Consider the following 15459-nt stretch of genomic DNA (forward strand, 5'->3'; position numbering starts at 1 on the left):
TTGGTTTAAACCAGCTCTGGCCAGTTTTATGGCGCCCTTTTTTGCTGCATTTTTATTGGCAGTTGGGGTGTTTGGCGGTCTTTTTTTGAATATATAAACTCTTGGCTGGCTATTGTTCCTTCATTATCCTGGCGTAAGAAGAAAGAAGAGCCCAGCCTCCTTCCCTTTATTTTTTTGTTCTATTTGTCATACGGTTTTATTTGTGGGGTAAAATCACTCATTTATGGGTGGATTTGGTCATTGGAAGTTTGGAACTTTGGAAATATGAGATTTGGAATTTTATTTATTGGTTATTTATACAATTATTTATGTAACCCAAAATAAAACCTCACAGCCATTTTATTCCATCATTATAATTGTCTATGTGTATTTATGTGGGTATGGGTTTTATGGGGACATGAATAAGAGCGACAGTAAGAGTTTTTGCAGTTTCTAAGGTGAAAAAAGGTCGGATTCTGGAGATGTGTTTAAGATGCAGGTGACATGAGCAAGCGAGTGATTCGGTTTGGGAATAATACAAAGTTCTGTGTCAAACACAACCCCAAGACATGGAGCATGCAACTTGGGAGTTATGTTGAACCACCCAAGGTAATTGCAATATCAGTTATAGGTAGGTTAGTAAAGGGAGGAAACACGAGAAATTCAGCTTTGGAGCGATTCAGTTTCAGATAGAGGGAGGACATGATGTTAGCGACAGTAGACAGATAATCCCTGGTATTTTGCATTAAGGTGTGGGTGATGTTAGGATATGACAAGTCATGTATACAACAAGCACAGGGTTCATGTACATATTGATGCAAGAGCAGGTTCCCATACTAATTCCCAGCAGCATTCACAATCTAAATTGTTACATGGGAAAGTGGGAACATAGGTGCGATATACTGATGAACAGCCACTGAAACACCTATCAATCATGGGGGGGTGGCTGCTTATGGCCTCTTTTACAGTCTGATATCAGTGACCCACTGTAGGAACGCTCGCTCCAAATTGTCAGCCAGTGTATGCATAAAAATCACTGTTGTCGGCAGCACATCACCCTGTGTAAACAGGAGACATGCTGCTGATAACATGATACAGTATGGAGCATTAATGGACACAGACAGAAGACAGCTCCTATGCAAGAACAGCATATGGGCTCTTTACAGCTCATCATAAAGCACAATACCACCCGATTTGGAGGTGGAAATGGCCCCTATACCACTTGGGACTCTGTGCACAGGTTGCACCAATGGTATGTCTGTCCCTGATATCAGGAAGGAACAATGAGGACAGTGATGAAGATGTACATGGAACTACTGCACTATGTAAGTGAGTAAAAAGGAGATTTTTGTGTACTCACCGTAAAATCTCTTTCTCTTAGCCTCTAATTGGGGGACACAGGACCATGGGTGTTATGCTGCTGTCCACTAGGAGGCGACACTATGCATAATCTGAAAAAGATTAACTGTGGCTCCTCCTCTGCAGTATACACCCTTGGACGGCATCAGCCTTCTCCAGTTTTGTGCAAAAGCAGTAGGAGGAACGTAAACATGAATAACAGACATGCCTATAAGAAGGCGACTATGTACGAGCTCAAAGAACAATATGAGAACTCAACAGTAACAACAGCCCGAAAAGGGCAACAGGGTGGGAGCTGTGTCCCCCAATTAGAGGCTAAGAGAAAGAGATTTTACGGTGAGTACACAAAAATCTCCTTTACTCTGTCGCCTCATTGGGGGACACAGGACCATGGGACGTCCTAAAGCAGTCCCTGGGTGGGAAGCAATGGACGAATATTGTGCAGACAGGCCCCTATACTTAGGGCACCGCCGCCTGCAGGACACATCTACCCAGGCTCACGTCTGCTGAGGACTGGGTATGAACCCTGGGAGTGTTTAGTAAACGTGTGTAAGCTAGTCCAAGTGGCCGCCTTACACACTTGTTGTGCCGAAGCCTGGTGCCGAATGGCCCAGGTGGCCCCTACCGCCAGTGTAGAATGTGCCGTAATACCGGCTGGAAGAAGAGAATTCTTAAGGCGGTAGGCCTCTTGTATGGTGGATTTGATCCACCTGGCAAGGGTAGCTTTGGAAGCTGGCAGACCCTTGTGGCCGCCTTCCGGAAGTAGGAAAAGAGAATCAGACCTCCGGAAGGACGCTGTCCTAGACACGTATATACGCAATGCCCTGACGAGGTCAAGCGTATGCAGAGCCTTCTCCACTCTATGAACCGGAACCGGACAAAGGGATGGTAGTGAAATTTCCTCATTGAGGTGGAAGTTGGACACAACCGTCGGAAGGATGGTACAGTACGAAGAACTACCTTGTCCTGGTGAAAAGCCAGGAAAGGCCGTCTGCAGGAGAGTGCTGTCAGTTCAGACACCCTGCGTAGTGAGGTGATTGCCACCAGGAAAACCACCTTCTGGGAGAGAAGGCGGAGCGGGACCTCCTGAAGGGGTTCGAAGGGTGGTTCCTGCAATGCTGTCAGGACCAGGTTGAGGTCCCACGTTTCTAGTGGTCGTCTGTATGGGGGAACCAATCGGGAAACCCCCTGAAGGAAAGTCCTTACTTGCAGCTTGGTAGCAATGCGCCTTTGAAAAAGCACTGAGAGGGCTGACACCTGGCTCTTAAGCGAGCCCAACGACAGCCTGGCCTCCAGACCGGATTGGAGAAAACCAAGTACTTTGGGTAGGGCATAAGGGAGTGGGATCTGGCCACGAGATTCGCACCAGGTAAAGAAAGCTTTCCAGGTATGGTAATAAATCTTGGCAGAGGCTGGCTTCCATGCCCTGATCATGGTTCCAATGACGTCCGGCGAGAGCCCTGCCTGGGTTAGAACCCAGGTCTCAAGGGCCACGCCGTCAAATTGAGAGCCCCTGAGTTCTGGTGGTAGAAGGGGCCTTGTGATAGAAGATCGTGGCGCTCGGGGAGACGCCAGGGGGCGTCTGCTGTCAATTGTATGATGTCGGCGTACCATGTACGTCTGGGCCAGTCCGGTGCAATTAGGATGGTTGGAACTCCCTCTTGTTTGATCTTCCTCACCACTCTGGATATCAGGGGGAGAGGTGGAAAAATATACAGAAGCTGGAACTGAGTCCAGTCCTGAACCAGAGCGTCTGCTCCGAGCGACCATGGATCGTGTGTTCTAGCCATGAAGTTGGAGATCTTGGCATTGAAGTGGGATGCCATTAGGTCCACATCCGGGTTCCCCCAGCGGTGACAGATCTGGCGAAAAATTTCGGGATGGAGAGACCACTCTCCCGAGTCTATTCCTTGTCGGCTGAGGAAGTCTGCTTCCCAGTTGTCCACACCCGGAATGTGGACCGCCGAAAGAACCGACCCTGTGTCCTCCGCCCAGTGGAGGATATGTGACACTTCTCGCATCACCTGGGTACTGCGGGTACCCCCTTGGTGATTCACATATGCCACGGCCGTGGCATTGTCCGACTGTATTCTGATGTGAGAGGCTGCCAGTAAGTGATGGAAGGCCCTCAATGCCAGGAGGATGGCACGAATTTCCAGGATGTTGATGGGCATGGTCGCTTCCACTGGGGACCACTTGCCCTGTGGTGTAGGTGCACCGCACTCCAACCCGTCAGGCTCGCGTCGGTGGTCAGAACCTTCCATTGACCTGTGAGAAAGGATTTCCCCTTTGCTAGCGAGGTTGGCTTGAGCCACCAGTGCAGGGACCTCCTGGTTGATGACGTTAGCTGGAACTCCCTGTCGAGAGAAAAAGGGATTCCTGTCCCAGGACTTGAGAATGGCTAGTTGGAGAGGCCTGAGGTGAAACTGGCCAAATGGGACCGCTTCTATTGCTGCCCCCATCTTGCCGAGGACTCTCATGGCAAACCGGAGATCGAGGGGGTTTGCGGAGGAGGGTGTGAACTCCTAGGCGGAGAGCCAGTGCCTTGTCCTTGGGAAGGAGCACTAGACCCCTGGAGGTGTTGAATAGCATTCCCAGGAAGGTCAGGGACTGACTCGGGGTTGGTGATGACTTTTGTAGGTTGATTAACCAGCCCATGCGACTGAGAGTATCGGTTGTGATTGAGACGCTGAGCTCGCAGTCCTTGAAGGTGGGAGCCTTGATGAGTAGATCGTCCAGGTATGGAACGACTACTATGCCTCTGGAGTGCAGGACGTCCATGGTGGCTGCCATGACCTTGGTGAACACTCTGGGAGCCGTGGCGAGTCCGAAAGGGAGAGCCACGAATTGGTAGTGGTCCTGGCCTATTGCGAACCTGAGAAACCTCTGATGGGCATATGCAGGTATGCGTCTTGTATGTCTATGGAGGCGAGATATTCTCCCTTCTCCATGGACGCAATGATGGACCGAAGGGACTCCATGCGGAAGTGACGGACCCGTACATTATTTGTTGAGCTGTTTTAGGTCTAGTATGGGCCGTACGCTGCCTCCTTTCTTGGGAACTACGAACAGATTGGAGTAGAACCCTCGGAAGCGGTCAGTCGTGGGGACCGGTACTATGACTCCTGCTTGAAAAAGTGAGGAGACCGCTTGGTGGTAGGCCCGAGCCTTGGCAGGCGTTTTTTTTGGGGGGACAGAGAGGAAGAATCGGTCCGGTGGGTTGGAGGTGAAGTCTATTTTGTATCCGGAAGACACTAGTTCCCTGACCCACCTGTCTTCTGTAATAGGCAGCCAGACTTGATGAAAGAGCAAAAGTCGGCCGCCTACTGGTGTGGTGTCTTCCGGAGTCCGTGAGTCATGATGAGGAGAAAGTCTGAGATTTTCCTCCTCTGGGCTTAGGCTGGCCTGCTTTTGTCTGCCAGGTCTTGTCCAACCTTTGCGTCGATCGTGAGTTGTCCCTGCGTGGGGAACGGTTAAGATTTTGTGCTGGACGCGAGACGGACCAGCCCGAGGAATTCCGAAAGGATCAGAATCAAGTTTGGTTACGCTTCTTGTAAGTGCGTTTAGGTCTGAGTTGGGGAAGAGAAGTACTCTTACCCCCGGCAGCGTTGAATATCATAGTGTCCAACTGTTCACCGAAAAGTCTCCCACTGAGGTAGGGGAGGTGCATGAGGGACTTCTTTGAGGCTGCGTCCGCTTTCCATTCCCGCAGCCAGAGGATATGCCGAATTGTGATGGCGTTTGATGCTATCCCCGCTACTCCCCTTGCTGAATCCAGAGCTGCATGAAGCATGTAGTCTGCTGCAACTGCTATTTGAACCGCTTGGTCCGACAGCTCAGGAGCGGATGCTTGGAGAGTTTGTAAATTTTTTTGACCAGGCCAGAATGGCCTTGGCAGCCCAAACTGAGGCGAACGTGGGAGCCAGGGATGCCCCTGCTGCCTCGAAAATTGAACGAGCCATGCGTTCTACCTGCCGGTCTGCTGCGTCCCCGAGGGTTGAGATATCTGGCAGTAAAAGGAGGGTCTGTGCTGCTAGCCTAGAGACTGGGGGGTCCACTTCGGGTGGATGTGTCCATTCCTTAGTGTCCTTCTGTGGGAAGGGGTACCTCGCCTCCAGATATTTGCGATTAGCAAATTTTTTCTCAGGCTGTGAGAGCTGCTTTTTAAGGATCGCCTTAAACTCTGGGTGGTTAGAGAAAACCTTAGGCGGCTTCAGAGGTCCTTCAAAGGAAATCTTATGTTCTGGGGCCTCTGGTGGCGGATCAGAAATATCCAGCACCCGATGGATGGAAGAGATTATGTCCTCAACTAGCGCTGTATTGCTAGGAGGGATTGGGATCAGGGAGCCCTCCGTTTCCCTGTCTGAGTCAGAGTTGCAGATGCCTTCCGAATCCTGTGTATCACTGAGGCGTCCCCTGCTGAGTGAGTCGGGGAGGAGGCCTTCTCTGGTTGGGGATTGCGGAGATCTGCATTGTCTGTCCCTGGAATGAGACGGTCTAGATGACCTGGAGCTACGGTGTCTCTCCCTAGAGGGGGATGACCGTGTGCTATGGGATGACGCAGATGGACTTGATCTATGGGTCCGCTTGCGTCCTGACCTAGACGTGGATGTGTCAGGGTCATCTTGTTCCTGAGTCAAGCTCTCCCTTTGCTGGGTAACGGTCATGGCCGACGCATGACCCTGCAGAGCCTGAAGCAATGTGGAGGTTAGGTTATATATAGACTGCGTCATAGATTGCGACATCTGAGTAGCCAATTCCGGCGTGGCATTAGACACCGAGGCATTGGCAGGGGCTTCTTGGGGCTCTGACACATTAGTTTGTATACAGTTCTGGCAAGGCGGATACGTGCTGCCACTGGGGAGAGCGGTCCCGCAGGCTGTGCAGAATGCATAATAGCAGTTCTGCCTGGTTCTCTTGGACCTTGAACCCGGCATAGTGCACAGAGTGCAGAAGGGCTGCCGGCAGAGGATCTTACAGGAATAGAGAAACCTATAGGGGAGCCTGTTATGACCTGGTGGTTACGGAGTGGTACTGAGATGACCTGGTGGGTAAAACCAATCATGGACAAGCTCAGAGGAGGTGGCAGCTCTACAGACAGTAATCACCTATATGACCTAGTGATTACGGAGCAGCACTGAAATGACCTAGTGGGTAAAACAAATAATGTACTAGCTCTGAGGAGGTGGTAATTTTACTGACCGCAATCCCTTCTCCTAACACCAACACTAGAAATAGCCGTGGAGCGTTCCTATCTCTGCCTAGACGCCTCTTCACAGCCTAAGAACTAGCTACCCCTGAAGATGGAAACGGAAAACTATCTCGCCTCAGAGAAACCCCCAAAGGAAAGATAGCCCCCCACAAATATTGACGGTGAGTGAAGAGGGAAATGACAAACTCAGAAATGAAACTAGATTTTAGCAAAGGAGGCCACTACTATCTAAATAGACAGAGAAAGAAAAAGGCTACTGTGCGGTCAGTATAAAAACTAAATGTCCACGCAGAGTTTACAAAAATAATCTCCACACCGACTCACGGTGTGGAGGGGCAAATCTGCAACCCCAGAGCTTCCAACTAGCCGGAATATTTCATGATGACAAGCTGGACAAAAGAGACATAACTTAAACTGAACAAAAGGTCATAGGCAGGGAAAACCCAAAAACTAGCAGAACTTATCTTAAGCTGAAATGGACTGGCCAACAGAGAACTTCCAGGAAAGGACTGAATCCACAGGAAGGAACATTGACAGCTGGCATCAACTACAGCCCAAAGCCCAGTTAAATAACAAGGCCAGGGCACCGATTAGTGAAAGCAGCTGCTAAGTTCCACTTAAAACCACCAGAGGGAGCCCAAGAGCAGAACTACCAAAAATACCATTCATGACCACAGGATGGAGCCCAAGAACGGAATTCACAACAGGAGCCTTATAGGTAACATGGATTCACAGCTGAGTAAAAAACCCAGCTGTGATCTTACCCCACCAGTGTGCCCCGAGGTCCAGCGCCGAAGATCCACAGTCCTGTGCCCCCCGGAGACTGGCTGCCTGGTCCTGCAGACCGGGAGAAGCAGGGTTAATCTGCAGCAGAAAATGGCTGCTGAGAAGGAGAGGAAGGGGGAGAAGGGGGCAGAGAGCTGGAAAAAGGCAGCAAGGCTGTGTAAAAACGCGCCCTTTCTGTCTCGATCGACCCCCTTTATGACACTATAGAGTGTCATATTTGTCATCCGGGGGGCGGGCCGGGGCAGAGAGGAGGCGGCGGCTTCAGCTAGGCCGAAGCCGGGGCCTAAATTAGATGCCTGAGGCCCAGAAGGGCTCCAGGCCGGCGCGAAAGTCCGGGAGGGGGTCGGATCTCAATCGGACCCCCCCCGGATTTAAAGGTAGGATGGCGGTGGGGCTATAAGCGGAAGGGGGGCCCTGTGAGGGGTCCCCCTGGGGCAGTATAGAGCTGGTGCTGCCGCAGAGACAGGGGCGCAGGGAGCCCTGTGTCTGTATGTGCCATGCCTGCCTGCACTCCCCCCGGCCCCAACAGGAGCCCGCAGCTGGGCTGGGGTCCCTAGATGCAGGCGCAGTGTGCTGGCCCATTGCTGGGAGCTGTAGAATGCTGCCTGTACAGGCCCTACCTGAGGTGTCTCAACCTAATACCCCCAGAGGGGGATAGGGAGGGTGCTGTTGTCACCTTCAGGGGCCTTTAACCTCGCCTCGACCTCAACCCAGAAACCAAAAGAAATTGGGGAAGGAGGGGGGTCTCGACTTCGAACCAGCACCCGAGGGACTGGGGAAGGAGCAACATGGGGAATAGCCATCTCTACTTCAACTGGGCACCCCATAATAGGGGGCCGAGGAAGGAGCCATGCCGGGAGTCTCACAGGAGACCCTCTTTTCTTCGTCTGTAATTCCGTCGGAAAAAACGGAGTAAAAATCTTTAGGTGTGCCTCCTATGCGACACTAAGCAAAAACTGGAGAAGGCTGATGCCATCCAGGGGTGTATACTGCACAGGAGGAGCCACAGTTAATCTTTTTCAGATTATGCATAGTGTCGCCTCCTAGTGGACAGCAGCATAACACCTATGGTCCTGTGTCCCCCAATGAGGCGACAGAGTAATAAATATTAGCGATGGTTCAGTCTCCAGCACTACTCGTCCGCCTGTGTAATCAACAACTTGAATAAAATTGATCTCGGATCATGTAAATGGGCCACTAGGGTCGTATTTGCATTTAGAGACTCACAGGACCCTTCAATGTGAGATTGAAAAGAATATCAATCAATAGCTCATTATTACAGGGAATCTGTCCCCTAATTTTGGCTCTATAAGCTGCGGCCCCCACCATCAGGGGCTTATTTACAGCATTCTGTAATTCAATACATTTGATGTCATCATCCTCCTTGCTTCCCGTCGTGGGTCGGGCGCAGGCGCACTGATTTGCCCTGTTGAGGGCAGCGTAAAGTACTGCAGTGCGCAGGCGCTGGGACTCTCTGACCTTTCCCGGTGCCTGCGCACTGCAGCAAATTTGGCACCTGTTTACTTTTTTTTTCTTAATGTTTTCAGCATTTATTATACGTTTAAATAATGTTATATTGTTATATTACTAGACTTTTATGGGTGTGGTGACACTAATTATTTTCACTATTCTTTTTATTTTAAAACCGGGATAGAGGATGGTTATTTAGCTGTTATATTTTCTATTTAAAGAATCACTCCCAAAGTGTTTATCCTGTTAATTTATTGCAGTCATCATATTACATAGCACTGTGGTTCTTACAATTGCTCATCTGCCTTTCTACAGCTAATTCTTCTCTTTTCCATTAGGTCTATGACATCACGTGATTAAAAACTGACTAGCTGAATCCTTCTAAGCTCTATGTAGAAACAGGAAGCCTCTTTTCTCTGCATGAGTCATCACTAGGGATGAGCAGATCCATGGATGTTCGGGTTCATTGGGTTTGGCCGAATTAGTTAAAAGTTTGGCTTCCGAACGTGACCCCGAACTCCATAGAAGTCAATGGCAAATGTCAAATGCTATAAAATGGCGGTAAAATGGTCATAGTAAGGGCTAGGGGGCTGCAAAAGGAAGCTAAATGGGGGTAAGAGCAGGACAAGTGTCCTGCAAATTTGGATATCGAAATTACTAAAAATAACATACCGAATATACTAGAGTATAAGCCGAGATTTTCAGCCCACTTTTTTGGGCTGAAAGTAACCCTCTCGACTTATACTCGAGTCATACCCAGGGGATCGGCAGGGGAGGGGGAGCAGAGCTGTGTAATAATACTCACCTGCTCCTAGCGCGTCCCTGCACGTCTGTTCCCCGGCAGCTTCTTCCTGTAGTGAGCGGTCACATGGTACCGCTCATTACAGTAATGAATATGATTTTATCAGCTATTTTGTGAATATATTAGTTTGCTATACTTTGTATTATTTTCAATAAATATATATTTTTATACATTGTCTTTTTGCACTTTTTTATTGGGAGGATTTTGTATCTATTTGTGCATGACATAGTACTTGCATACAAGTGGTTACTTATCTGATTAAGTAACGAATATGGACCCGACTCCACTCCCATAGGGGTGGAGCCGCATATTCATTACTGTAATGAGCGGTACCATATGACCGCTCACTACAGGAAGAAGCTGCCGGCGCCGGGGAACAGATGTGCAGGGACGCGTCAGGAGCAGGTGAGTATGGCGGGGGCAGTGCGCGATATTCACCTGCTCCCCGTTCCACCGTCGGCGCCGCTGCATCTTCCGCGTCCTCTGCAGTGACGCGCAGATCAGAGGGCGCGATGACGCGATTAGTAGGCGCCACCCTCTGCCTGAACAGTCAGTGCAGAGGATGGGGAAGACACAGCGGGGTTCGGCGGTGGAACGGGAAAGGTGAGTATAGCAAGTGCCGGGGGCCTGAGAGGTGAGTTTGTGATTTTTTTTATTTTTTTAATCGCAGCAGCAGCATATGGGGCAAATATCTGTATGGAGCATCTTATGGGGCCATGTGCAGCATTATATGGGGCAAATATCTGTATGGAGCATCTTATGGGGCCATGTGCAGCGTTATATGGGGGCAAATATCTGTATGGGGCCATGTGCTGCATTATATGGGGCAAATATCTGTATGGAGCATCTTAGAAGGCCATGTGCAGCATTATATGGGGCAAATATCTGTATGGGGACATGTACAGCATTATATGGGGCAAATATCTGTATGGGGCCATGTGCAGCATTATATGCGGCAAATATCGGTATGGAGCATCTTATAGGGCCATAATCCACATTTGTGGATCATTATAAGGGGCAAATGTGTCTATGGAGCATCTTATGGGGTCATAATCAACATTTGTGCAGCATTATATAGGGCATATTTTAATATGGAGCATCTTATGGAGCTCATCATAAACTGTATGGAGCATTATATGGGGCTCCTGATTCAATATGGATATTGAAAAACACTTAAACTACTAATGTCTCAATTAATTTTACTTTTATTGGTATCTATTTTATTTCTGAAATTTACCAGTATTTACCAGTATTCCCACCCTAGGCTTATACTCAAGTCATTACGTTTTCCCAGTTTTTTGTGGCAAACAAGTTTGTGAAGTGGATTGGGTAAAAAAAAAGTGTTTCTGTGCTGAGATAATCTTATAAATGTGTCCCTGCTGTGTACTGTGTAATGGCTGTGTCTGACCGTACAGGAACACGGTCTGATCATATCACAGCTCCTGACCAGGGAGGAAGAAAAAGTATACTGACAGGACAGCAGGGGATCACAGCTTATTGATTCTTTGAAGTAAAACATTGCTTAAAAATAACAGGCACGGAAATGTTTTACTTCACAGAAAGAATCAGCTGTGATCCCCTGCTGTAATGTCTGTATACTCTTTCTTCCTCCACATGATTCCCACAGACACTTTCGGATTACAAAAAATGTTGGGTTTGCACAGTACTATCACAGACATGGGTGCAGGTTACAAAGAATGTTTTTGGAAAACTGCGCACACGCAAAACCTAATTTTGTTCCTCACTTCAGCTACGTCCTGTCCCTACACCAAGCAGAGAAGAAATAAAAAATAATCTTGAACCAGGAGAAACAGTTCCAAGTGGAGGAGGAGGTGGACGAGGCGGTGTAGGTAGAAGAGGCAAGGCAGGAGTAATCCACCACTGATTTTTGTGGGTTTTTATTTTTTTATGGAACAACATAGAAATAACAAAACTAAAACGAATAATCTAGACCCAGGAGGTGTAGATCCACTTGGAGCAGGAGGCGGACGTGGCGGAGTAGGTGGAAGGGGCGGTAGCCAACACAGGCACCCAAATGAAACGAATGGCAAACAGAGATCAATATAGCTGGGTGCAGCTCTTATAGTTGTCTAGTCATCCAAAAGGTATGGGCAAATCCTGTGGGATCCACACTTGGTTCATTTTATGGAATGTTCGCTTCCCCTTGTTGGATATGGCCAGGCAGATGTGCTGCTATGATTAAACCCCCTGCGGTGCTAAGCACAAGTTTCGACAGTATACATGCTGCAGGGCAGGCCAGCACCTCCAAGGCATAAAGGGAAAGCTCAGGCCATGTGCCCAATTTGGAGACCCAGAAGCTAAATGGGGCAGATTCATCATTAATACATGGAGACGTGTGGACAGGTACTCTTCCACCATGTTGTTGTAACACTGCCTCCAGCTAACATGGACTATATCAAATGGTGATGCCGGATATTGTTGCGTTCTCATAATGTTTTGCCTCATTTCGGCCATGCTAACCCTGCATGCCAAAATGCTGGCGGTGCCTAAGCTGCATTGGTGACTTCCTCCTCTGCCTTGTTCTTCCACCGAGTTCCCACGGCCAGGTGGGAATGCCACCAGTAGTTTCTCTACCAGCGTTTGCTTATATTCATGCATTTGGTGCTCCGGCACTAGTGACAAAAGTAATGATGGTACATCGTCCTTTTAGCGGGGATCCAGCAGGGTGGCCACGCTTCAGTGATGCCTGTGAGCAGCTCTGAGTGAGAACCTGCTGTAAACACAGTTGTTCCTCCTTCTCATCATCCTCCTAAACTGTCCCCTGGCTGTGCAGTTGGGTACCTGGCCGCTGTTGGGACAGTAACCCACCCTCCGAGCCATGTGTGGACAGGCCTGATAACGGAGTGAATGGACCCTGCTCCTCTTCCTCAGATGCCATCACCTCATCCATTAACACCTGAACTGTTTTTTTTCCAGTAGGCATATAAGGCATATAAGTAGGCATATAAGTGGTATAGTAATGTTGATGAGGGCATCATCAGTGCTGGCCATATTGGTGGAGCATTCAAAGCAGCTCAACACGGCACACACGTCCCGCATTGAGGCCCAGCCATTGGTGGTGATGTGGTGTTTTTCCGAAGAGTAGCAGTGAACGGAGCTCTTGGCCACTCCAAGGGTGTGCCGAAGTCTTCCCATTTACATATGAAATCAAATGTTATGGAAAATAAACCTAAAAAAGCCCATATACTACAGGAATAATATTTATTAGGGACTAACCCCCTACATATCAGTATAAGTGGTGAAATTAGCATTTGGAGGGTGATAGAGGCTCTTCAATTGTATGTGAAGAAAATTTCAATGAAGGAAGCAAATACACAATGTGCAAAAAATTAGAGAGATATTGTAAAATTCACACCTTCATGCTTCTGGTTTTGTGTTGAAATTCCAATATTGCTATATTATTGAACATCAGAGTAAACTGTATTACGATTTGATGTGAAATAGTGTGCAGTAAAGCCATGATAGTAGACATACATGTACACCATGTGCACTTTCACTAACCGGCATGTTTAATAGGAGTGCAGATATTGCAGTATAGCCATAGTAATTATTCTAAATGCCCCGCAATGTGAGCAGTGCTCTGGTTAGGATTGATCATCTGTTTCCCCATTTGCTCAATTACAATGCATACATCAAGATTGATGGCCTAACGAACTTAATTCATTCCTTCCTGTATAATGATAATATATTGCAATATGTAAATGAGGCAGAAGAAGCCTACTCAGCACTATAGCCGCACTGAAAGGATCTGACAAACCAGAAAGACCGTTTTAGAGGCGATACGTGACGTACATATGTATCGTAGCCTTACTTTATTTAGCACAAGGATGCTGGGGACATGGGAGTTCTTGTACAGACACTTGAGCACCTCCGAGTGCAAAGATTTCCTCATCCACTTGTCTGAGACATCCACCAAAACCAGCACTGCACAAGAGAACAACGGGGATCAACTAATCAGATATTGTGCTAGGCCTCCTGTTAATTCATTATATTTTGGCTTATTAGAAAAGAGGTGGAAGAATGAAAAAAAAAAAAAAAAAGAAAAAAGTAAAAGAGAGAGCAAGAGAAAGATGGAGTGAGAGAGGAATGAATGTGCAAGAGGAAGAAAAACAAAAGCATGGCAGAAAGAGGGGGGAAAAAGAACGGAAAGATAAAAAAAAAAAAGCGCGATGCACAAAACACACACAGTTAGAGCGCCAAACAGAGCGAGCGTGCTACACAAAAAGCGGGCGCGCTGCGCAAACCACACACCAAGCGGGCAGGCCATACAAAACACACAGCGAGAGCGACACACACTTTTTTTTTTTAAACAGGGTGACTGCAGTGCAAATGAATACAATCTCTGAACATTTACCAGCAGTTGTGTGTTACACACCTGTCCCCTGACTCATGCTGCCCACCCCACAAACAGCATGAATCGGAGCCTGGCTGCACGGTTGCAGCCAAGTATTTTTACTTTACTTAGATGGGTTGACTCTACTGACAGATTCCCTACTAAGCCATGTATATTGGCATGTTGGTCATAAGAAGGTGAATAATATGATACCTTGATAGCTGCAATCTGATGTTTTATTTTTATTTATTAAGGGGAGGATGTTGTCTGGAAGATAACTCTGCCTCCAGAGATTGATTTAAATAAAAGGAGGAGTTACCAGTGTGAGACAAGTAAGTAACAGGAGAAATTTAATTTGTCACTCTTTACAAACACATTTTTTGCAGCTCTCTGAGCCCTGCTGTACTGCATCAAAATTGTAACCCTGTCTGCCTGTGAGCTGGAAGCTGAGAGGAACCTGCAGTTGTGTCTGGTATAATCACACACAGCTCTGCAGTGAGATCAGGAGAGCGGCCATTACTACACATCACACTGGTATCTTCTTCATATAAAACACGCTCTGGAGGCAGAGTTATGTTCCAGGCAGCCTGGAGCCTGGAAAGGGTCATTTATATAAGATGATGACAGATGATTTCTCAATAACAAGATATCAGATATGAGACATACAGGTCAGATACTTTTCAGCTGTCTATAACCTGCATGCCCATATTAATAGTTTATATAGGTTAAATTTGGTGACATATTCCCTTTAAAGAACTGGCACTGCTAGAGAAGATGGATGTGTGTCTTGCTCTAGGAAGAGACGCCGGAGACCATAGTCAGAGACGAGACTAGTCCAGCGCCTCCTCCGGCCGGCTCTTCCCAGTAACACTAATAGGTTATAGAATGATTTTTTTCGATATATGCAACATATATTTTTTCTACAACTCCAAAGTATTTCAGAGAATAATAATATACCCGGCTGCAGTCAGGCTCGGATTCATGCTTCCTGCAGTTCAGGAGGCATGAATCAGATAACGACAGGTTACCTTTAAAGAGAACTTAAAACCGTTCACATTTCTCTGTATCAATCTAAGCGTATATAGCGATAAACACTAGTAATCCAAGCTAACATTATGTACATACCCAAAAATATAAGGAGCCTCTGGCATCTTACCTAGATCAGCCACCTTCACCGACGCCCAGGGGTCCTCCTGAAAGGTTTTCTCCAGTTTATGCCTAAAGACAACACAAAACAGAGGAATCTAGACAAAATGAACAATGGGGGCTACTTACTACACGTGTCCCTGGCAGCTATTGATACACACTAAAGTCAGCAATCACTATGGTTAAAGGGGAGCTCTCATGTCACATTTACGGCATATTCACAAGATCTGGCAGGAATTTGTAACAGATGCCAATGGGAACTACATCTATCTAGAAATGGGGGGCCCATCACTTACAATGATAAATGGAAACATGGTCAGAAGTCCTGTACAAATAAATGGGAACCATGTC

General features: G+C 47.6%; 1 protein-coding gene across 1 annotated transcript in view; it reads right to left on the bottom strand.

The window, feature by feature from the left end:
* The window catches only part of ERAL1 (Era like 12S mitochondrial rRNA chaperone 1), a 54700-nt gene that overhangs the window by 17593 nt on the left and 21648 nt on the right, over positions 1–15459 (bottom strand). The window contains exons 6-7 of the mRNA XM_077294329.1: positions 15119–15180; positions 13441–13553 (exon numbers count right to left, since the gene is read on the bottom strand). Coding sequence (XP_077150444.1) covers positions 13441–13553; positions 15119–15180 — 175 coding nt within the window. The remainder of the gene's footprint in view (positions 1–13440; positions 13554–15118; positions 15181–15459) is intronic.

The sequence above is a fragment of the Ranitomeya variabilis genome, chromosome 3 (assembly GCF_051348905.1).
Source record: "Ranitomeya variabilis isolate aRanVar5 chromosome 3, aRanVar5.hap1, whole genome shotgun sequence".
NCBI lineage: Eukaryota > Metazoa > Chordata > Amphibia > Anura > Dendrobatidae > Ranitomeya > Ranitomeya variabilis.